This window comes from Mobula hypostoma, chromosome 6 (genome assembly GCF_963921235.1).
Source record: "Mobula hypostoma chromosome 6, sMobHyp1.1, whole genome shotgun sequence".
NCBI lineage: Eukaryota > Metazoa > Chordata > Chondrichthyes > Myliobatiformes > Myliobatidae > Mobula > Mobula hypostoma.
The window spans coordinates 110,104,205-110,127,009 of NC_086102.1; the positions used below are offsets into that span (position 1 = coordinate 110,104,205).

Sequence of the window (22,805 nt, forward strand, 5' to 3'; positions counted from 1 at the left end):
TTGATACCTGTTTCTGCCTGGAGCCTGAGAAGAGTTTATTTGTCATATACGCCTGGAAAGCACTAGATCCTTTTTCACTATCCAACAAGATCCTGATGAAGGGTCTTGGCCCAAAAGCTCAACTTATTTTTCCCCTTTCATAGATGCTGTCTGACCTGCTGAGTTCCTCCAACATTCTGTGTGGGTCACTGTGGATTTCCAGTATCTTCAGTATCTGTTGTGTTTTAAGATTCATCAGTGTCTGGAGTGTTTCATCTGACCCAGGACTTGAGGTGCAGGCTCACTGACCAGTTCTCCCATCCGTTAGGCCGGCATTGTCCAGTTGCTGTGGGAGGAACACTCACCAATTATATACACGGGAAGCCTCGACGGGGCTGTGCGCATCTGGGACGCCCGATCGGGAAGGATGGAAAATGAATGCTGTGGGCACGCGGCAGAAATCCTGGACTTTGTGGTGAACAAGTGAGTGAATCTGTCTCTGCTTCATCTTCTCACCACCAAGACATAGCATTTACACTCCCCAACATGTGCACACATACTGAAATGTGGCAGTGATTCTTGAGCTGGACTGGAGACTGGGGGCTGCTACTTCAGTTGAACTGAGGGAAAATTTTGGCTTGTTGAAGGCTAGGACTTCATCCAGTGGAACTTGGAAATACAGATCTATAATTCCTTGAATGTGGCGTCATGGGTACTGTAGCGGTAGGCACATTGGCTTTCATAAATCAAAGTTTTGAGTACAGGAGAAGTTGTACAAGAGGCTAAATTTAAAGTGTTACGTGCAGATCTGGCACCTACCTATGAGAAAGATATCAATAAGATTGAAAAGAGTATAGAGAAAATTTACAAGGATGTTGAGAGCCTAAGTTACAGGGAAAGGTTGAATAGGTTAAGACTGTATTCCATAAAGCACAGGAGAATGAGGAGAAATTCAATAGAAGCATACAAAATTTTGAGGGTATGGATAGGGTAAATGCAATCATTTTTCTACTGAAGTTGGGTCACAGATCAGAGCTAGACCTCAAGAACTGGAGGGGGTCTTTTTCACTCAGAAGGTGGTACAAGTATGGAACGAGCTGCCAGCAGAAGTGGTGAATGTGGGTCAATTTCAACATTTAAAAGGAGTTTGGATAGATACACGGATAGGAGGGTATGGAGTTCTATAGTCCATGTACATGTCAATGGGACAAGGCAAAATATCAGTTCATCAGGGACTAGATGGGCTGAAGGGCCTGTTTCTGTGCATAGTCCTCTGTGACTCTAACTTGGAGGACTGAGGGATGATATTCAAGAGGTGTATAAAATCATAAGGGGCATGGATAGGGTGAATATGCACTAACATTTCCCCAGAATTATGGAATTAAGAGCTAAAGGGCATAGCTTTGGGGTGAGAAGGGAAAGATCTAATGCAGTGTTTCCCAACCTCTTTTAGCCCGACACCCCCTCTAAAGCACCCTCATACTTGCCGACACCCCCTTTAAAGCACCCTCATACTTGCCGACACCCCCTTTAAAGCACCTTCATACTTGCCAACACCCCCTCTAAAGCATCTTCATACTTGCCAATACTCTTCTTAGGCACAATATACTTTCTGATGCCCCTCTAGTGTAAAAACATGTCTACCATATGCTAACATTCTGTTAAAATTCTGTTTTAAATTTTTATCTTTAAACCTAGCTTACACACTACCTGTGCGCTGTACAGCAGCTTTGATATCAATGTGATCCTTGAGCTTGATGGTTTTCAGCAAGAGTTGAAATATCTGGTTTAAGTTGTGAAGGCAAAAGCCTCAAGTACCCATGTATAACAATGTACAAGTAGTTTCTGTTTTTGTGAGTATTTGGTTCACTGCACTGAAGCCTCTTTCAACAAGATAGAAGGATGGAAATGTAATGGAGAGCAGTTTGGCTGTTCTCCAAAGGCCAGGAAATTTTATAACAGTGTAACCACATACCACAAAAGTTGACATTTTTGAAATGCATTTTTTCTGCTGCATCATTCTGAATTCCAGTAACAACTTCTTGCAAGCTCGCTTCCTGTTGTTCCACCTGGCAGAGAAATGGGTTACCGTAAATTCCGGTGTGTAAGCGGAGAATTTGGCCCTAAATTTTGGTCCTAAGATTAGGGGGTCGGCTTATACAGAGGGTGCCAACTTTGGAAAAACGAATACACGGAAGACAGGTCGTATTTATTGGCTGTTTTTGAGTCAAATACAAAAGAAAATACAAACGCTTATGAAATCTACACAAAAGAAAAGATCTACAAAACACATTCTGTTTCTCAATTTACTTGTACACACTGTTGTCGTCAAACGTTCAGAGCTTGGAACCCTTGCACTCTTCATTATCTGACTCTCCGAAAATCGCGTCCCATTCTTTGGCAATCACCATATCATCGTAAGGATTGTCAATTTCTGCTTCAACACCGTCATTTGCAGCTTTACGGGATGCCAAATCTCCATCGTCTTCTTCCCAAAGTAAATGATCTTCAGTGCCATCCAAAGCATTGCTGATGCTGCACTTCTTGAAGGCCTTCACAACGCACTCAGCCTTCATTTCCTCCCACGATTGCACTACCCCCTCGCAAACTGTAGCTAGAGATGTGGCCCTCATACTTCCCACTGGAGTGAATGACTGATTTCCAGACATCATCTATTCGTTCCACTGTCGATGCAAGAATTCTTTGAATGGTTTGTTTAAACTCGCATCTAGTGGCTGGAGCACGGACGTCAAACCAGTGGGGATGACTGCAATGTCCGTATTTTCAGCTTTCAATGCTGCTTTTGTCTCACCTGACAAGTGCGCTTTGAACATGTCTCAGACAAGTAGTGACTTTTCCTTACTGAAACCTTCAGGATGTCGACGCCACACCTCTTTAACCAACTTCAAGCAATCTGCTTCGTCCATTCAGCCGTGTTCTTGAATGTAAACAACAACACCCCACGGGAATTTTTCTTTCTTTGGGAATGTTTTCCTTTTAGAAATCACCATTGGTGGTAGTTTGGTCCCATCAACCACACACGTTAACACAACAGTAAAATGTTGCTTCTCGTGTCCAGTTGTTTTGACAAGGACTGTTTTCTCCCCCTTCTGATTGCCAGTGTGGTTGCCAGCAAAATCAAAGAACATTGGTATCTTGTCCATGTTACCAGTCAGTGAGAGTGGGTAAGAATGTGCTTGATTACAAATGATTGGAAGGCCGTAATCTTATTCTCAAGGTCGCTTGGCAACTTCTGAGCAATCTTTGTTTTTTATCTCAACATAAAATCACATCTGTTCATAAATCACGTAGCTTCGAAATTTTCGCTGACCTCAGGGTGTTTTTCGGCCCATTTCAACACTTGAACTCGAATCATTTTTCTGGTAACAATGTATCCAGATGATCGCTGGCGATTCACCCACTCTAAAACGTTTTCTTCCAGTTCTGGCCACTGACATGTTCTCCCATAGTTTGCACATTTTGTCTTTGGCATTTCCCTCAGCGTGTCCTCTGCCTTTCTCCACTCTCTCACTTGTTTCTTGTTTACACTAAACTTCTTAGCAGCTGCAGAATTATTCATTCCTTGAGCAAAATCAACAACCTTCAGCTTGAAGCCAGCATCATATCACATTTGTTTTAATCTTTTGTACATGGTGGTCGCAAACTCAATACTGAGTACAGGTACTGATCCTACCACCCCGTGTTATGTTTTAACGAGATTATGATGGGTGCTAAATGGTTTCACGGGGGTTACATTTCAGAGGATTCTTTACCATTGGGAACCTAATCCAAAACTTACCTCCCTGATATATTTATTAAGAATTCGCTCATAACGCTCTATAATGTGTAGGCCTATTTTCTTATCAGGTACTGGTTCACAAAATTTCCAGGTTCCGGATCCGGCAAAGCTGAGTACCGGCATGTAAGATCTTGTAATCTTTTCGGGTTAAATCAAAAACCTCTACAAAAGGGGTTGGCTTATACAAAGGTAACATGAAAAAGTCACTTTTTTAACCTTGAAACTGGGGGATTGGCTTATACTCTGGGTCGGCTTATACACCGGAACTTATGTTAATTACCCAGTCTGGAATTTCCAGATCGTTCAAATCCTTGAAACGATTCTGAAAATCCTTCTTCAGTGACTGCAGATGTAAGCAGTACTCTTGCAAATCACCGTCTGTGAAAGAGAGTGCCATACTTGCCATGCGGGGAACTGTGAGAACATTCTTCTCCCAATATTATGCTTATATTTCCAATTTTCTGATAAAAGTGGACACCACACTTTTTGCCTGGATTAAATTGAAATTATCACCCAGCAGTTTCATATTTAGAATGTTCATTTTATTATACAGTTCGGCTAGGTATGCCACAGCTTCATATAGAGGTTTATTCTTGTTTCCCAAACTCTTATTGACTTGCAGCAAAAATTCAACCACAGTGTCAAAAAGATCAAAGAAACGTTTTAAGCAGCAGCCTTTTGACAGCCAATGCACTTCAGTGTTAAGAAGCAAGCATTCAAACTCTTAATAATTATCTTGGCATAACTGATGAAATATTATACTACAGGTTTCCCCCACCATCCGAAGGTAGAGCTTTCCTATGAAATGGTTTGTAAGCTGGAATGTTGTAAAGCGAAGAAGCAATTACCATTTATTTTTATGGGAAAATTTTGTGAGTGTTCGGAGACCCAAAAATAACCTACCAAATCATGCCAAATAACACATAAAACCTAAAATAATATTAACATATAGTAAAAGCAGGAATGATATGATAAATACACAGCTTATATAAAGTAGAAATACTTTTCCACAATCATTGCCTGAACTGTTCTCCGTAGCGAAAATCTCACGCAAGCGCTCTTGGCAGAAACATGCGCAAGGCCATCGGCAGCAAATCTCACGCAAGCGCTCTCCAATAACCTTGAAGCTATGAAGCTGCCAAATCATACCAAATAACACGTAAAAATACACAGCCTATATAAAGTAGAAATAATGTATGTACAGTGTAGTATCACTTACTGGAATTGGGAAGACAGCGCAGAGCACACTGATGGTGTGTTAGGCTGAGTCATCGGAGGTTGGGGTGGTGCAGTGGCCCCCACCCTCCAGGCTGCTGACTGATACATTGCCGCAAAGCATGCAGGGATCCAGCGGTAGCCAGGATGCACCCAGCACATCTTTAAGAAAAAAGCTGAAATAAACAAGCTAATTAATTAGGTGCAAACAACAGGAATTCTGCAGATGCTGGAAATTCAAGCAACACACATCAAAGTTGCTGGTGAACGCAGCAGGCCAGGCAGCATCTATAGGAAGAGGCGCAGTCGACGTTTCAGGCCGAGACCCTTCGTCAGGACTAACTGAAGGAAGAGTGAGTAAGGGATTTGAAAGCTGGAGGGGGAGGGGGAGATGCAAAATGATAGGAGAAGACAGGAGGGGGAGGGATGGAGCCGAGAGCTGGACAGGTGATAGGCAGAAGGGGATACGAGAGGATCATGGGACAGGAGGTCCGGGAAGAAAGACGGGGGGGGGGTGACCCAGAGGATGGGCAAGAGGTATATTCAGAGGGACAGAGGGAGAAAAAGGAGAGTGAGAGAAAGAATGTGTGCATAAAAAGGAGTAACAGATGGGGTACGAGGGGGAGGTGGGGCCTAGCGGAAGTTAGAGAAGTCAATGTTCATGCCATCAGGTTGGAGGCTACCCATACGGAATATAAGGTGTTGTCCCTCCAACCTGAGTGTGGCTTCATTTTTACAGTAGAGGAGGCCGTGGATAGACATGTCAGAATGGGAATGGGATGTGGCATTAAAATGTGTGGCCACTGGGAGATCCTGCTTTCTCTGGCGGACAGAGCGTAGATGTTCAGCAAAGCGGTCTCCCAGTCTGCGTCGGGTCTCACCAATATATAAAAGGCCACATCGGGAGCACCGGACGCAGTATATCACCCCAGTCGACTCACAGGTGAAGTGATGCCTCACCTGGAAGGACTGTTTGGGGCCCTGAATGGTGGTAAGGGAGGAAGTGTAAGGGCATGTGGAGCACTTGTTCCGCTTACACGGATAAGTGCCAGGAGGGAGATCAGTGGGGAGGGATGGGGGGGACGAATGGACAAGGGAGTTGTGTAGGGAGCGATCCCTGCGGAATGCAGAGAGAGGGGGGGAGGGAAAGATATGCTTAGTGGTGGGATCCCGTTGGAGGTGGCGGAAGTTACGGAGAATAATATGTTGGACCCGGAGGCTGGTGGGGTGGTAGGTGAGGACCAGGGGAACCCTATTCCTAGTGGGGTGGTGGGAGGATGGAGTGAGAGCAGATGTACGTGAAATGGGGGAGATGCGTTTAAGAGCAGAGTTGATAGTGGAGGAAGGGAAGCCCCTTTCTTTAAAAAATGAAGACATCTCCCTCGTCCTAGAATGAAAAGCCTCATCCTGAGAGCAGATGCGGCGGAGACGGAGGAATTGCGAGAAGGGGATGGCGTTTTTGCAAGAGACAGGGTGAGAAGAGGAATAGTCCAGATAGCTGTGAGAGTCAGTAGGCTTATAGTAGACATCAGTGGATAAGCTGTCTCCAGAGAGGTCTCAAAGCTCTACGCTTCTTTTTGGATTCCAGACCTAATCAGTTCCCCTCTACCACCACTCTGCTCCGTCTAGCAGAATTAGTCCTTACTCTTAATAATTTCTCCTTTTGCTCCTCCCATTTCCTCCAAACTAAAGGTGTAGCTATGGGCACCCGTATGGGTCCTAGCTATGCCTGCCTTTTTGTTGGGTTTGTGGAACAATCTATGTTCCGTGCCTATTCTGGTATCTGTCCCCCACTTTTCCTTCGCTACATCGACGACTGCATTGGCGCTGCTTCCTACACGCATGCAGAACTCGTTGACTTTATTAACTTTGCCTCCAACTTTCACCCTGCCCTCAAGTTTACCTGGTCCATTTCCGACACCTCCCTCCCCTTTCTAGATCTTTCTGTCTCTGTCTCTGGAGACAGCTTATCCACTGATGTCTACTATAAGCCTACTGACTCTCACAGCTATCTGGACTATTCCTCTTCTCACCCTGTCTCTTGCAAAAACGCCATCCCCTTCTCGCAATTCCTCCGTCTCCGCCGCATCTGCTCTCAGGATGAGGCTTTTCATTCTAGGACGAGGGAGATGTCTTCATTTTTTAAAGAAAGGGGCTTCCCTTCCTCCACTATCAACTCTGCTCTTAAACGCATCTCCCCCATTTCACGTACATCTGCTCTCACTCCATCCTCCCACCACCCCACTAGGAATAGGGTTCCCCTGGTCCTCACCTACCACCCCACCAGCCTCCGGGTCCAACATATTATTCTCCGTAACTTCCGCCACCTCCAACGGGATCCCACCACTAAGCATATCTTTCCCTCCCCCCCTCTCTCTGCATTCCGCAGGGATCGCTCCCTACACAACTCCCTTGTCCATTCGTCCCCCCCATCCCTCCCCACTGATCTCCCTCCTGGCACTTATCCGTGTAAGCGGAACAAGTGCTCCACATGCCCTTACACTTCCTCCCTTACCACCATTCAGGGCCCCAAACAGTCCTTCCAGGTGAGGCATCACTTCACCTGTGAGTCGACTGGGGCGATATACTGCGTCCGGTGCTCCCGATGTGGCCTTTTATATATTGGTGAGACCCGACGCAGACTGGGAGACCGCTTTGCTGAACATCTACGCTCTGTCCGCCAGAGAAAGCAGGATCTCCCAGTGGCCACACATTTTAATGCCACATCCCATTCCCATTCTGACATGTCTATCCACGGCCTCCTCTACTGTAAAGATGAAGCCACACTCAGGTTGGAGGAACAACACCTTATATTCCGTATGGGTAGCCTCCAACCTGATGGCATGAACATTGACTTCTCTAACTTCCGCTAGGCCCCACCTCCCCCTCGTACCCCATCTGTTACTCCTTTTTATGCACACATTCTTTCTCTCACTCTCCTTTTTCTCCCTCTGTCCCTCTGAATATACCTCTTGCCCATCCTCTGGGTCACCCCCCCCCCGTCTTTCTTCCCGGACCTCCTGTCCCATGATCCTCTCGTATCCCCTTCTGCCTATCACCTGTCCAGCTCTCGGCTCCATCCCTCCCCCTCCTGTCTTCTCCTATCATTTTGCATCTCCCCCTCCCCCTCCAGCTTTCAAATCCCTTACTCACTCTTCCTTCAGTTAGTCCTGACAAAGGGTCTCGGCCTGAAACGTCGACTGCGCCTCTTCCTATAGATGCTGCCTGGCCTGCTGCGTTCACCAGCAACTTTGATGTGTGTTAATTAATTAGGTGTCGCCCGACGCGTAATTGTTGGCCCAGATCAGAGGCGATTGCCGATTGCATCACCTTTGATCTGGGCCGACAATTACGTGCTGGGCGGTACCTAATTAATTAGCATGTTTATTTCGGCTTTTTTCTTAAAGATGTGCTGTGTGTCTCCCGGCTACCGCTGTATTCTCCGTGAATCGGTATCTGTCCGCGGCCTGGGGGTCAGGGTGGTGGGACACTGAGGTGTCATCTCATCATCGTCTGTTTCCATTAGAGCAGGCAGCTCATCTTCTATGACTGCCCGCCTCAATGTTGAAGGTCGAGGTTCGTCGTCTGCTGTGGCTGATGTGGAAGGCTTGCTTGACTGCTGAGCCTCACGCATTTTTCTATCATACAGTTCTTTGTAAGCACTCAAACCATGCCCTAAACCTACGTACCCTTTCAAAATTAAAGTCGTACTTTATCATTACTCATTTGGTTTCGATTGTTATCCTTTCCTCTTCCAGTTCCATCAGCTCTTCATCTATCAGTTCTTGGTCATGGGACGCCAAAACCTCTTCAACACCATCTTCATCAGCTTCCACAAGCCAAACTGACTTCGTACTTACTTCATTCACCATGATCAAAACGCTTAATTATGTCTAGTTTTACGCTAAGTGTAACACCCTTACGAGCTCTTTTAGGCTTTTCCGATACCTTAGAACTCATCTTGCAAACGGCTGCTCACAGGCACGTGTTAAAGCAACGCCGGCAAGAATGCTGTTCCGAATCTGGGGGAGAGTGGCTGCTCGGGGCGTGCGCTGATTTTTTTCGCGCGCTGCTTTTTTCGTAACAGTGAAAACACCTTCTGTTAACGAAAACAGGGTACTAATGTAGGTCTTTCGTAACAGTGAGGTTTTGTAAAGCGAACGTTCGAAAAGTGGGAGACACCTGTATTTAATGGATGAGCTTTAATTTTGTTGATAGCTTGAAAAAGTCATTCTTGAAAAAGGTTGATGGCTGAGGTTTTTGACTGGAAGGTGTTGATGATGAATTACACAATGGATTGTGAACAGACCCGGAATTTCTTTTTTCATAAATGCCATTAAACCAGCATGGTGACCTGTCATGTAGGATGCTCCATCTGTTGCACAAGAAATCATGTTCCTGATTGGAATGCTTTTATCCTCAATATGCAATTTGAGTTCATTGTAGATTGATTCTCCATTAATACAAACGTTTGTATTTGTTTTTAACTTTTTATGAAAGAGTATCTCTTCATAAACTTTTCCATCTTTGATAAACCGTACATATGCCATTAGCAATGCCTCTGTCTCGAACAGTTGGCTCATCCAGTTGTATCTCAAATTCTGTTTTTTGTAGCTCTGTGCCTGTTGATACTCAATGTCTTCACTTATTTCGTTAATATGACGAGCTACAGAGTTATTACTCAAAATACTGGTATCTATTTTGGGAACAGTGGTGAGCACTTCTGATATAGCAAGGATTATTAATCTTTTACCAACTGTATAAGGTTTTCCACACTTTGCCATCATTTTAGAAATGTTATAAGAAGCAATGAGATCACTATAATGGTAATTTTTTCTTAGCTTTCTTGGCAAATGACTCGAGTGTGCAACACTTTTCAAATGCTTCTTTCATCTCCTGGAACTGAGTATACCATAAGTAGCCTTTTCAGGGTGCTTTTACGGAAGTGTTCCTGCAATCTTGATTAGACAGTAAAGTATTACAAATTAGACGCATGGGGTGTCGCTGATCTGATGGGAACGGAATAAAACCGTACACCAGGTATGTAACATTATATTGACGCACTTCCTGTAGTTTCTGTTTCTTAGCGGGATTAGAATTCAAGGCCTCACCACCTTCAGACTCATAGAGATTGCGCCATACGTATTTATCCATCATTAACAGGGCTAAATTAAAATAAAAACACAAACTGGGAATGCCTATCAGATGTTGACGACGGCAGCGAGTTGACACGAATGGAACAATGGTAGCAACACACAAAGGCAAAGATGATGAGCACAACAGAGCAAATTACATTGTCAAGGATTCAGATTGGAATTTGAATGTTAGTCGGGACAGAGCTGGTGTTCAGCAAACTACCTTTATACTATTCTGGTTAGTGGATTGACCAATCACGTATGGTCTCATAATCCTCAAAGATGGTTCTTGACTGCACTTATGAAGCCGAGGTCACTTTCAACACCTCGAGGAATCCTCGGGTTGGCAGGTTCAATGGTTCTATTTCATTGTTTGGTTCTGGCCAGCGCTGTACCATTGCACAACCTGTTTTCTGTAAATCTGTAGAGAAAGTTGAGAGGGCGTTCTAACTCATTCCGTGCCACGGGTCAAGGGGAACTGTTGGGCACCCTGGTTGCTAATTTATGCATCCCCAATACTGTCTGTTTGGTTGATGAGGTTGAGTGAGATTGCCGAGTTTCAGATGCATTGTGACGATGAGTTCTCGCCATGGAAGGAACTTCTAGAGGAAGTTGTTAAGACAGGTACATTAACTACTTTTAAGGTACTTTGACATTTTCTTCATATTCCTAAACCTTCTCTATCAAAGTTAAAGTCAAGTTTATTGTCAGATGCACAAGTCTGTGAGTGCACAGGTTCAAAGAAAACCTTATTTGCAGCAACATCCCAGGCACAGAGCATCAGATAAGTAGCGTTCAGAATGAAAGCATCGAGTAAACAAGTAAAATAGTTTATATAGTAAAATAGTTGTACACAATTTTTATATGAAAAAGCACAAATGGGGGGGTCAATCTTAGTGGAAGTGATCAGCATTGTTAAACTGTAGTGATGGGGTTTTGCTAGTTGGTACATGAACCAAACGGTTGAAGGGAAGTAGCTGATTCCGAACCTGGTGGTGTGGGATTTTAGGCTTCTGGGAACTGTGAGAGATGGTGGAGATGTTGCCTTCCCAGGAGCTTCCGTAGGTACTATCCCATGGTGAGGAGGGATGTGCCTGTGAGATACTGGGTTGAATCCACTATTCTGCAGTTTCTTACATTCCTGTGCACTCGAATTGCTCTACCAGACCATGATGCAACCAGTCAGGATACCTACAGCAGTACATATATAGAAGTTGGTTAGTGTTCAGTGACAAGCTGAACCTCCTCAACCTAAGAAAGATCCTGGCATGCTCTCTTTATGTTTGTGTCTCTTCACAGGGCTCAGGATAGGTCATCTAATATGTTAATACCGCAGTAATTTGAGTCCCTCTGCTGGTCAGGGTCAACCGTGGATGTTGCATCCTACGCGAGCGGGGCAGATTGATATGGAGAGCAAGCTGTTGCCCATGCAGCAGACTGCCTCTTTCCACACAGCTAATGAATCCAAAGGGATAGCAGAGATTGATATAGCTTGGCACCAGCACTGTCCCAGGAGCTGACAGTCAGCATTGGACTCAGTGACTGCCTTTGGACTTCAGCTCCAGATTTTTTTCCCTCAGGGTTTCCTCCCAAAGTCTCCCCCATGAGTAGGTATAGATGTAAGGCAGTGGAGGTATGAGATCTGAGCTTTCTTCTCCACTGTGAGCTGCCCATCAATAGCAACGGTTCCATTGCCCTTACTAGCTAAGACACGCATGAAGGTTAGAAACTGAACTTGATTGTCTGAGGCTACCTGAGATACATGCGATTGGGAGCACTTAATAGGTAGTGGGAGCTTATCCCCACTAGCCTCCGCCACCACCACTGCGTAGCGCAGGAAAGCTGTACCAACTTTTCAAGCTACTCGAAGATCAATCTAACCATTTCCTCCCACATAGCCCTCCAGTTTTCTGTCATCCATGTGCCTTTCTTGCTCTGGTAAACTGGGTCATTGCCACCAGTGATTCGTCAACAACAGTAATATCGACATTGAATTTGAAGATTGCATCAGAGCAACGCTTAGCCACACAGTCATGAGTGTATAGAGAATAGAGAATAGGTGCACTTGTGTTAATGGTAAGAAAGGAGGAAATGTTTGCATTTCTGGCTAATTGAGGTATGACAATGAAGAAGCTGAGTATCCAGTTCCCTGATTTTCAAAACCCAAAACAGAACATAGAACGGTACAACACATTACAGGCCCTTCAGCCCATGATGTTGTGCTGACTTTTTAACATATTCTAAGGTCAATCTAACCCTGCCCTCCTACATAACCCTCCATTTTTCTACATCCATGCACCTATCTAAGAGTCTCTTAAATGTCCCTAATGTATCTGCCTTTACCACCACCCCCATCAGGGTATTGTGCATACCTACTACTCTCTAAAAATAAAAATAACTCACCACTAATATTCCCTCTATACTTTTCTCCAGTTACCTTAAAATTATGCCCCTTCATATTATGTATTTCCATCCTGCAAAAATGTCTCAGGCTGTCCACTGGTTCTATGCCTCTTATCAACTTGTAGATCTATAGAACATAGAATAGTACAGCACAGTACAGGCCCTTTGGCCCACAATGCTGTGCCGACCCTCAAACCCTGCCTCCCATATAACCCCACACCTTAAATTCCTCCATATACCTGTCTAATAGCCTCTTAAACTTCACTAGTGTATCAGCCTCTACTACTGACTCAGGCAGTGCATTCCACGCACCAACCACTCTCTTGAGTAAAAAACCTTCCTCTAATATCCCCCTTGAACTTCCCACCCCTTACATTAAAGCCATGTCCTCTTGTATTGAGCAGTGGTGCCCTAGGGAAGAGGCGCTGTCTATCCACTCTATCTATTCCTCTTATTATCTTGTACACCTCTATCATGTCTCCTCTCATCCTCCTTCTCTCCAAAGAGTAAAGCCCTAGCTCCCTTAATCTCTGATCATAATGTATACTCTCTAAACCAGGCAGCATCCTGGTAAATCTCCTCTGTACCCTTTCCAATGCTTCCACATCCTTCCTATAGTGAGGCGACCAGAACTGGACACAATACTCCAAGTGTGGCCTAACCAGAGTTTTATTCATTGCGACTCTTAAACTCTAACCCTCGATTTAGGAAAGCTAACACCCCATAAGCTTTCTTAACTACCCTATCCACCTGTGAGGCAACTTTTGGGGATCTGTGGACATGTACCCCCAGATCCCTCTGCTCCTCCACACTACCAAGTATCCTGCCATTTACTTTGTACTCTGCCTTGGAGTTTGTCCTTCCAAAGTGTACCACCTCACACTTCTCCGGGTTGAACTCCATCTGCCACTTCTCAGCCCACTTCTGCATCCTATCAATGTCTCTCTGCAATCTTTGACAATCCTCTACACTATCTACAACACCACCAACCTTTGTGTCGTCTGCAAACTTGCCAACCCACCCTTCTACCCCCACATCCAGGTCGTTAATAAAAATCACGAAAAGTAGAGTCAAAAAGTAGAGACAAAAGTCTCTGTCAAGTCACCTCTCATTCTCCTTTGTTCCAAAGAGAAAGCCCCTAGCTTGCTCAGCCAGAAAATCCACAACTTGCTCAACTGTGTGTTATAATTGTATTGAAATATTTATGAACCCTTCTAAGTAAGGTTGGATGCTGAGTAACACTCAGCAGATCAGGATGCATTTGCAGATTGAGAAATTTTTCACGTCAATATTCTTCTGCTTTTCCTGCTTGTGGCTTTTACTGAGCGTGATTCATTTGAAGCATCTTATTAGTAAGCATGACTGCTTCATGTCTTTCACTGGAAAAAGTTGTCTCAACTTTTGTGTCCCACTGAGTGACGTTGCCCAAGAATTTTGTGACGTCAAGAGTTTATTTTGCGGCATAGCAATGATTATGAAGTTAAAGAGATAATGCCTTTGGAACTTGCATTGACAAAACTCCACTGAAAGTTTGAAAATTAAACACTGCAGATGCTGGAAACTAATTTCTGGGAGCACTCAGCAATGTTTTTGCAATCCAAAGATTCTTCGGAAGCCAAGAATGAGGCGTATAACTTAATGCAAAAGCAAAGAAAGAGCCAACTAAAAAGTAGTCGCGGACTTCTCATACCAGACTAAGGATAACAGAAATTTCATTGATAACTGTTATCTAATAAAATTCAAGTATTGTGATACCTGCTACCGAAACTAAAAAGTTTCTAGTAAATAGATGCAAGTGTACTGTAATTACTGGAAAATTCACTGTATATAGGTGAATGTATAAAAATAGAAGCAAGCATAGAAACATTAAATTATAAGAAAAAAAGTAACAATTTTACAGCTCAATTCAAGAGCAGGAGTAAAGAGGACCTTAAAAGTGAAACATTAACTTCTGAAGTTGCACAGATGTTGCCGGACTTGCTGAGTGTTTCTGGCATTTTCTGTTTATATTCCAGAGGATTGACCTCAGTCTTAGAGCACTACAGCATAGATATAGACCCTTTGACCCAGCTAGTCCATGCTGACAGTGGTGCCACACAACTAATCCCAATTTGCTGTGTTTGGCCAATATCCCACCAAGCCCCACCCTCTGTGTAACTACACAATTGGTTTTTAAATACTGTTGTACCTGACTCAGTCACTTCCTCTGGCAGCTTGCTTTATACAAAAGATGTAAAACAACCCACGCACCTTCCCCTCTTCTGGTCTCACTTATCACCTCAGCCACCCACCTATCTTCCCCTCTCCATTTTAATTCTATTTCCCATTCCCATTCCTATTCCACTTGACTGTCCGTGGCCTCCTCTACTGCCACGATGAGGCCACTCTCAGGTTGGAGAGGCAGCACCTCATATTCCAACCAAATGGCATGAACATCAATTTATCTAATTTCTGGTCATTTCTTCACCCACCCCTTTATCTCTTTTTTCCATTCCTCATTCTGGCTCCCCTCTCACCCCTTATTTTCCCCTTTCCTGCCCAACACTTCCCCCTGGTGCCCATCCTCCTTCCCTTTTTCGCATGACCTACTTTCCTCTCCTATCAGATTACTTCTTCTTCAGCTCTTTACCTCTTCCACTTATCACCTGCTGCTCTTACTTCACCCCCTCACCTGGTCTTACCTGTCATTTTCCAGCTTGTCCTTGGCCTCTCCCAGCATTCCCATTCTGGCTTCTTCTCCCTTCTTTTCCAGTCCTGATGAAGGATCTTGGCCTGAAATGCCACTAGTCCTCCCCCACACCCCAGTAGATGGTCCCTGGCTTGCAGAGTTCCTCCAGCATTTTGTGTGTGGTGCTGTTTACACAAAGGGTAGTGTAGCAACCAGACGTAGTGGTTAAGGCAGCATCTATAACAACTTTTAAAAGACACTTGGAGAGATACATGATAAGCACAAGAGATCCTGCCGATGCTGGAAGTACTCAGCAGGTCAGGCAGCATCTATGGAGAGGAATAATAGTTGACATTACAGACTGAGACCCTTTGTCAGGACTGGAAAGGAAGGGAGTAGGGGCTAGAATAAGAAGGTAAGGGGAGGGGAGAGAGTACAATCTGAAAGTTGTAGTGAGTCTGGATGAGCACGTGGTCAAAGAGTCAGAGTAAGGAAGTTTAAATCTTCTCTTCAGGAATTCAGTGAGTCCGTCTCTTACTGCTCCCCTTCTGACCTCTGCTGTTCTCCGATTCTTCAACCATGTGCTCATCCAGCCTAGCTTCTCTTGGAAAGGTTTTCCAATGGAATACACTCTCACTAAGTTTCTCAAAGTACAATTGTTATCAAAGTATGTATACCATGTACAAACTTGCGATTTTCTTGCAGAGTGCCACAATACAAGGAAACACAATAGACTCCATGAAAAACCCCACACAAAGACTGTCAAACATCTAATGTGTTGGGGGGGGGCGCGGGTGGAGATTAAATCATGCAAATAATAGAAAAGGTAAACAAATAATGCACATTGCTGGCTGGGGAGGGTGGGTGGTAGGCCACGAGTGTTGCCATACTTTGTACACCCACGAGGCATGTCCACAACTTTTTAACCCTAACCCATACATCTTTGGAATGTGGGAGGAAACCCACGTGGTCATGGGGAGAAAGTACAAACTTGAGAGCAAAGTGGTAATTTCAGACCAAACTTGAATCACTGAAGGATGCTCAAAGCTGTGGCAGAACTGGAAAGTGATCACCCCATACAAAGTGAAGCCAAGCGATATAGATGTGAAAAAGGCTTTGCTCCCTGATGAGTTCAATTCCTTTAAGGCTTGCTTAAAGAACTTCCACACCCCGAAGACCCTATGGTTTCAGTCTCTAAGGTTGATGTGAGATCGTTCTTCAGATGGGTCAACCCATGGAAAGTCTCCAGCCCAGAAGGGGTACCTGTCGGAGTACTAAAGACTGATCAACTGGCTGGATTGTTCACTGATATCTTAAACCTTGTGCTTTGGTGATCTGAGGTACCCATCTGCTTCAAGCAGGCTTCAATCATACCACTGCTGATGAAAATGGTGGTAACCTGCCACAATGATGATCGTCCAGTAGCACTGTGATGAAGTGCTTTGAGAGGTTGGTGATGAAACATATCAATTCCTGCCTGAGGAGTGACCTGGATCCACTCCAGTTTGTCTACCGTCACAACAGCTCCATAGCAGATGCTATATTGAAGCCTCGGCATTAAATACTATCCCCTCAAAACTAATCAATAAGCTTCAAGATCTAGGCCTCAATACCTCCTTGTGTAACTGGATCCTCGATCTCCCCACTTGCAGACCCCAGTCAGTTCTGGTTGGCACCACATCTCCACAATCTCCATCAGCACAGGTGCGCCTCAAGGTTGTGTGCTTAGCCCCTGCTGTACTCACTAGTTTGTTGATGACAGCACTGTCATTAGCTGAATCAAAGATGGTGATGAATTGCGTATAGGAGGGAGATTTAAAATCTGCTAGAGTGGTGTCATAACACCTAACCTCTCACTCAATGTCAGCAAGACCAAGGAGATGATTGACTTCAGGAGGAGGAAACTGGAGGTCCAAAAGTCAGTCCTCATTGGGGAATCGGAGGTGGAGCGTGTCAGCAATTTAAAATTCCTTGGTGTTATCATTTCAGAGGATCTGTCCTAGATCCAACACGAAAGTGACATTACAGAGAAAGTACGACAGTTCCTCAACTTCCTTAGAAGTTTGCGTAGATTTGGCATGTCATCTAAAATTCTGACAAACATTTAGAGATGTGTGGTGGTGGAGAGTATATTGACTGGTTGTATCACAGCCTTGTACGGAAGCACCAATGCCTTTGTATGGAAAAGTTTGCAAAAGAACAATGAATATAGCACAGTCCATCATGGGTAAAGCCCTCCTCACCGTTGAGCACATCCACACAGAGCACTCATCATCGAGGACCCCAGCATCCAAGCCACGCTGTCTTCTTGTTGCTGTCCTCAGGGAGAAGGTACGGCAGACTCACTTTCAAGGACTCTTCATCTCACATTCTCAATATTTATTGCCTATTTATTTTTTATTGTTATTATTTTTCTTTTATTTGTAGTTTCTAGTATTTTTCATATTTGTTGTTTGTCCCGTTGGGTGTGGTCTTTCTTGTATTTAATGTGAATGCCTGCAAGAAAATGATTCTCGGGGTTGTATATGATGACATACATGTAGTTTAATAATAAATTTGCTTTTCAACCTTGAACTTTGAACTTTACAGACACTGGTGGGAATTGCACCCCAATCTTACAACTGATGCTGTAAAGTGATACAGTATTCACTATGCTACTGTGCAGAGAGAGAGGTATACACATTTAAAGGGGTGCAGATAGGGTAAATGCAAACAGTTTTTTTTTCTGCTGAGGTTGAGTGAGATTAGAACTAGAGGTTATGGGTTAAGGGTGAAAGGTGAAATATTTAAGGGCAGTGTGAGGGAAACATCAACAGACAATAGATAATAGGTGCAGGAGTAAGCCATTCGGCCCTTCGAGCCAGCACTGCCATTCACTGTCATCATGGCTGATCATCCACAATCAGTATCCAGTTCCTGCCTTATCCCCATAACCTGTGATTCTGCTATCTTTAAGAGCTCTATCCATCTCTTTCTTGAAAGCATCCAGAGACTTGGCCTCCACAGCCTTCTGGGGCAGAGCATTCCGTATATCCACCACTCTCTGGGTGAAAAAGTTTTTCCTCAACTCCATTCTAAATGGTCTACCCCTTATTCTTAAACTGTGGCCTCTGGTTCTGAACTCACCCATCAGTGGGAACATGCTTCCTGCCTCCAGCGTGTCCAATCCCTTAATAATCTTATATGTTTCAACAAGATTCCCTCTCAGCCTTCTAAATTCCAGAGTATACAAGCCCAGCCGCTCCAATCTTTCGACATATGACAGTCCCGCCATCCCAGGAATTAACCTTGTGAACCTACGCTGCACTCCCTCCATAGCAAGAATGTCCTTCCTCAAATTTGGAGACCACAACTGCACACAATACTCCAGGTGTGGTCTCACCAGGGCCATGTACAGCTGCAGAAGGACCTCTTTGCTGTTATACTCAATTCCCCTTGTTATGAAGGACAGCATGCCATTAGCTTTCTTCACTGCCTGCTGTACTTGCATGCTTGCTTTCAGTGACTGATGTACAAGAACACCTAGACCTCGTTGTACTTCCCCTTTTCCTAACTTGACTCCATTTAGATAATAATCTGCCTTCCTGTTCTTACCACCAAAGTGGATAACCTCACATTTATCCACATTAAACTGCATCTGCCCAATGACCCAGCCTGTCCAAGTCACCCTGCATTCTCATAACATCCTCCTCACATTTCACACTGCCACCCAGCTTTGTGTCATTGGCAAATCTGCTAATGTTACTTTTAATTCCCTCATCTAAATCATTAATATATATTGTAAACAGCTGCGGTCCCAGCACTGAACCCTGCGGTACCCCACTGGTCACCGCCTGCCATTCCGAAAGGGACCCGTTAATCGTTACTCTTTGTTTTCTGTCAGCCAGCCAATTTTCAATCCATGTCAGTACTCTGCCCCCAATACCATGTGCCCTAATTTTGCTCACCAATCTCCTATGTGGGACTTTATCAAAGGCTTTCTGAAAGTCCAGGTACACTACATCCACTGGCTCTCCCTTGTCCATTTTCATAGTACATCCTCAAAAAATTCCAGATTAGTCAAGCACGATTCCCCCTTTGTAAATCCATGCTGACTTGGACCAATCCTGTTACTGCTATCCAGATGTGTCGTAATTTCATCTTTTATAATTGACTTCCAGCATCTTTCCCACCACCGACGTCAGGCAAACCGGTCTATAATTCCCTGCTTTCTCTCTTCCTCTCTTCTTGAAGAGAGGGACAACATTAGCCACCCTCCAATCCACAGGAACTGATCCTGAATCTATAGAACATTGGAAAATGATTACCAATGCGTCCACGATTTCTAAAGCCACCTCCTTAAGTACCCTGGGATGCAGACCATCAGGTCCCAGGGACTTATCAGCCTTCAGATCCAACAGTCTATCCAACACCATTTCCTGCCTAATATAAATTTCCTTCAGTTCATCCATTACCTTGGGTCCTTTGGCCACTATTATATCTGGGAGATTGTTTGTGTCTTCCCTAGTGAAGACAGATCCAAAGTACCTGTTCAACTCGTCTGCCATTTGCTTGTTCCCCATAATAAATTCACCCGTTTGTGTCTTCAAGGGCCCAATTTTGGTCTTAACTATTTTTTTCCTTTTTGCATACCTAAAGAAGCTTTTACTATCCTCCTTTATATTCTTGGCTAGTTTACCTTCATACCTCATTTTTTCTCCGCATATTGCCTTTTTAGTTACCTTCTGTTGCTCTTTAAAAGTTTCCCAATCCTCCAGCTTCCTACTCGTCTTTGCTACGTTATACTTCTTCTCTTTTATTTTTATACTGTCCATTACTTCCCTTGTCAGCCACGGCCTCCTCTTACTCCCCTTAGGATCTTTCTTCCTCTTTGGAATGAACTGATCCTGCACCTTCCGCATTATTCCCAGAAGCACTTGCCATTGCTGTTCCACTGTCATCCCTGCTAGGGTGTTGTTCCATTGAACTTTGGCCAGCTCCCCCCTCATAGCACCATAGTTCCCTTTGTTCAACTGTAATACTGACACTTCCGAGTTTCCCTTCTCCCTCTCAAATTGTAGATTAAAATTTGTCATATTATGGTCACTACCTCCTAATGACAAGGTGGTGAGAGTGTGGAGCAAATTGCCAGTGGAAGTGGGGTATGTGGGTTCAATAGCGACATTTGTTAAATTTGGACAGGTACAGAGAGTTATGGTCAATGGGACTAAGCAGTTAATAGTTTGGTACAGATTTGATGAGCAGAATGAGATGTTTCTGTGCTGTAGTTCTATAATTTGATTATTGTTCACATTCACCCACTACCTGTGATTGTAAAGATGAGGGAGACGCCAAGTGAAACATGAACATGATGAGATCTTGCAAACCTTGAAACCATCTTGCTTGTTTATTAAATCACGGCTAATCCGCTACTCACTTGCTTTTAACACTCTGGCCCATCTCTTGATCTTTGTCTTAGAGGGTACTTACCGATCTGGTGATTTTCTTTTGCCCTGCAACCCCCTTCCCTCCCCCCCCCCCACCCCCGTGGATGCCCAGAACCAAAGGCAGTTACTTCATATAGAATGTAAGGTGGCATGGTACCTTAGCAGTCAGCCTAACGCTTTACAGGTCCAGCGACTGGAAGATCAGGGGTCAGTATCTCTTCCTATCTGTAAAGAGTTTTTATGTTTTCCTTGTGACCACGTGGGTTTTATTTGTGTGGTCTTATTTCAACGCCGCCCCCTCCCTACACATATTGCAAAGACATATGGGTCAGAAATGGGCATACTCTGTTGGTACCAGAAGTGTGGTGACGTTTGCGAGCTGCCCTCAGCACATCCTTGGACAGTATTGGTCATTGACGCATTTCACTCTGTGGTTTCAATGTACATGTGACAAGGCTAATTTTTAAGTTGTGATGACTTTCTTTTGGTACCCTTGCCTGCCTCTTGATCTTTCTCTTGGAGGCCGCAAACAAATTTGGTGGCTTTGTTTCCCACCCTCCTCCCTCCCCAATGTTATTATAGTTAGGGGTATTGGAGTTCAATTCCATTGCTGTCTGTAAGAAGTTTGTATGTTCTTCCGTTGGTCACTTGGGTTTCCTCTGGGTGCTCTGGTTTCTGTTCACAGTCCAAAAATGTAGGTTACTTGGCCATTGTAAGTAGTTTGGTGATTAGTTTAGGTTTAAATAGGTGGGTTACTGGGCAGCGTGGCTCCGTGAGCTGGAAAGGCTGTGTACAGCTGAAATATCCTTTCTGCACTTTCCTGTTCCAGATCAGTTGAGCTAAAGACCAACATTCCATCAGACTTCCTAATACATCCATATGTATCCATGAGCTTTTAGTGGTTAGCTCTGTCCCACAACCTTTGGCCCCTCATTGTTTTGGAACCATTCCAAACTGACTGTGATTCAGTGTGGGTCCCTTATACTTTTCCCACATTGTACTCTCACCCACCACTTTGCTTCCTGTCAATCCCTTTCTATTCCCTGGTAGTTTGTCCAGTTGTGGTGTTGGATTTCAGTTTATTTTCCCATTTCCCAAATTCTCATCGTGTCAAAGATCAATACAGCATGGATATACACCCTTCAGCCCAACCAGGCCATGCCAACCCAGGTATTCCCAGTTCCCTGCATTTCGCCCATATCCCTCTAAGCCTCACTTCTCCATGTATTTCTTCAAAGCTTCTTCATTGATACTGTTATACTCAAAAGGTTCAAAGGAACATCTAAACAAGTCTGATGCATTTTGGAAACAAGTCCTGTGGACTGATGAAGTTAAAATAGAACTTTTTTGCCGCAATGAGCAAAGGTATATATGGAGAAAAAAGGGTGCAGAATTTCATGAAAAGAACCCCTCTCCAACTGTTAAGCACAGGGGTGGATCGATCATGTTTTGGGTTTGTGTTGCACCCAGTGGCACGGGGAACATTTACTGGTAGAGGGAATGAATTCAATTAAATATCAGCAAATTCTGGAAGCAAACATCACGCCCTCTGTAAAAAAAGCCGAAGATGAAAAGAGGATGGCTTCTACAACAGGATAATGAACCTAAACACACCTCAAACGCCACAATGGACTACCTCAAGAGGTGCAAGCTGAAGGTTTTGCCATAGCCCTCACAGTCCCTTGACCTAAACATCATCGAGAATCTGTGGATAGATCTCAAAAGAGCAGTGCATGCAAGGCGGCCCAAGAATCTCACAGAACTAGAAGCCTTTTGCAAGGAAGAATGGGCAAAAATCCCCCAAACAAGAATTGAAAGAATTAGCTGGCTACAAAAATGGTTTCCAAGCTGTGATACTTGCCAAAGGGGGTGTTACTAAGTATTGTCACGCAGGGTGCCCAAACATTTGCTTCAGGCCCTTTTCCTTTTTTGTTATTTTGAAACTGTAAAAGATGGAAATAAAAATGTTTTCTTCCTTAAAATATTAAAGAAATATGTCATCTTTAACCTTATGCTTTTTGGAAATCAGTTAATCTTTTACTTGCTTAGCTACTCATAGTAGCAGAAATTTTGACCGGGGTGCCCAAACTTTTGCATGCCACTGTACCTGCCTCAACCACTTTCTCTGGCAACTTGTTCCATATATTCACCACCCTCTGTGTGGAAATGTTGTCTCTCAT

General features: G+C 44.2%; 1 protein-coding gene across 2 annotated transcripts in view; it reads left to right on the top strand.

The window, feature by feature from the left end:
• aamp (angio-associated, migratory cell protein) overlaps nucleotides 1-22,805 on the top strand; it is a 59,322-nt gene that overhangs the window by 26,553 nt on the left and 9,964 nt on the right. For both annotated transcript variants that reach the window (XM_063051449.1, XM_063051448.1), the window contains exon 10: nucleotides 308-462. In XM_063051449.1, coding sequence (XP_062907519.1) covers nucleotides 308-462 — 155 coding nt within the window. The remainder of the gene's footprint in view (nucleotides 1-307; nucleotides 463-22,805) is intronic.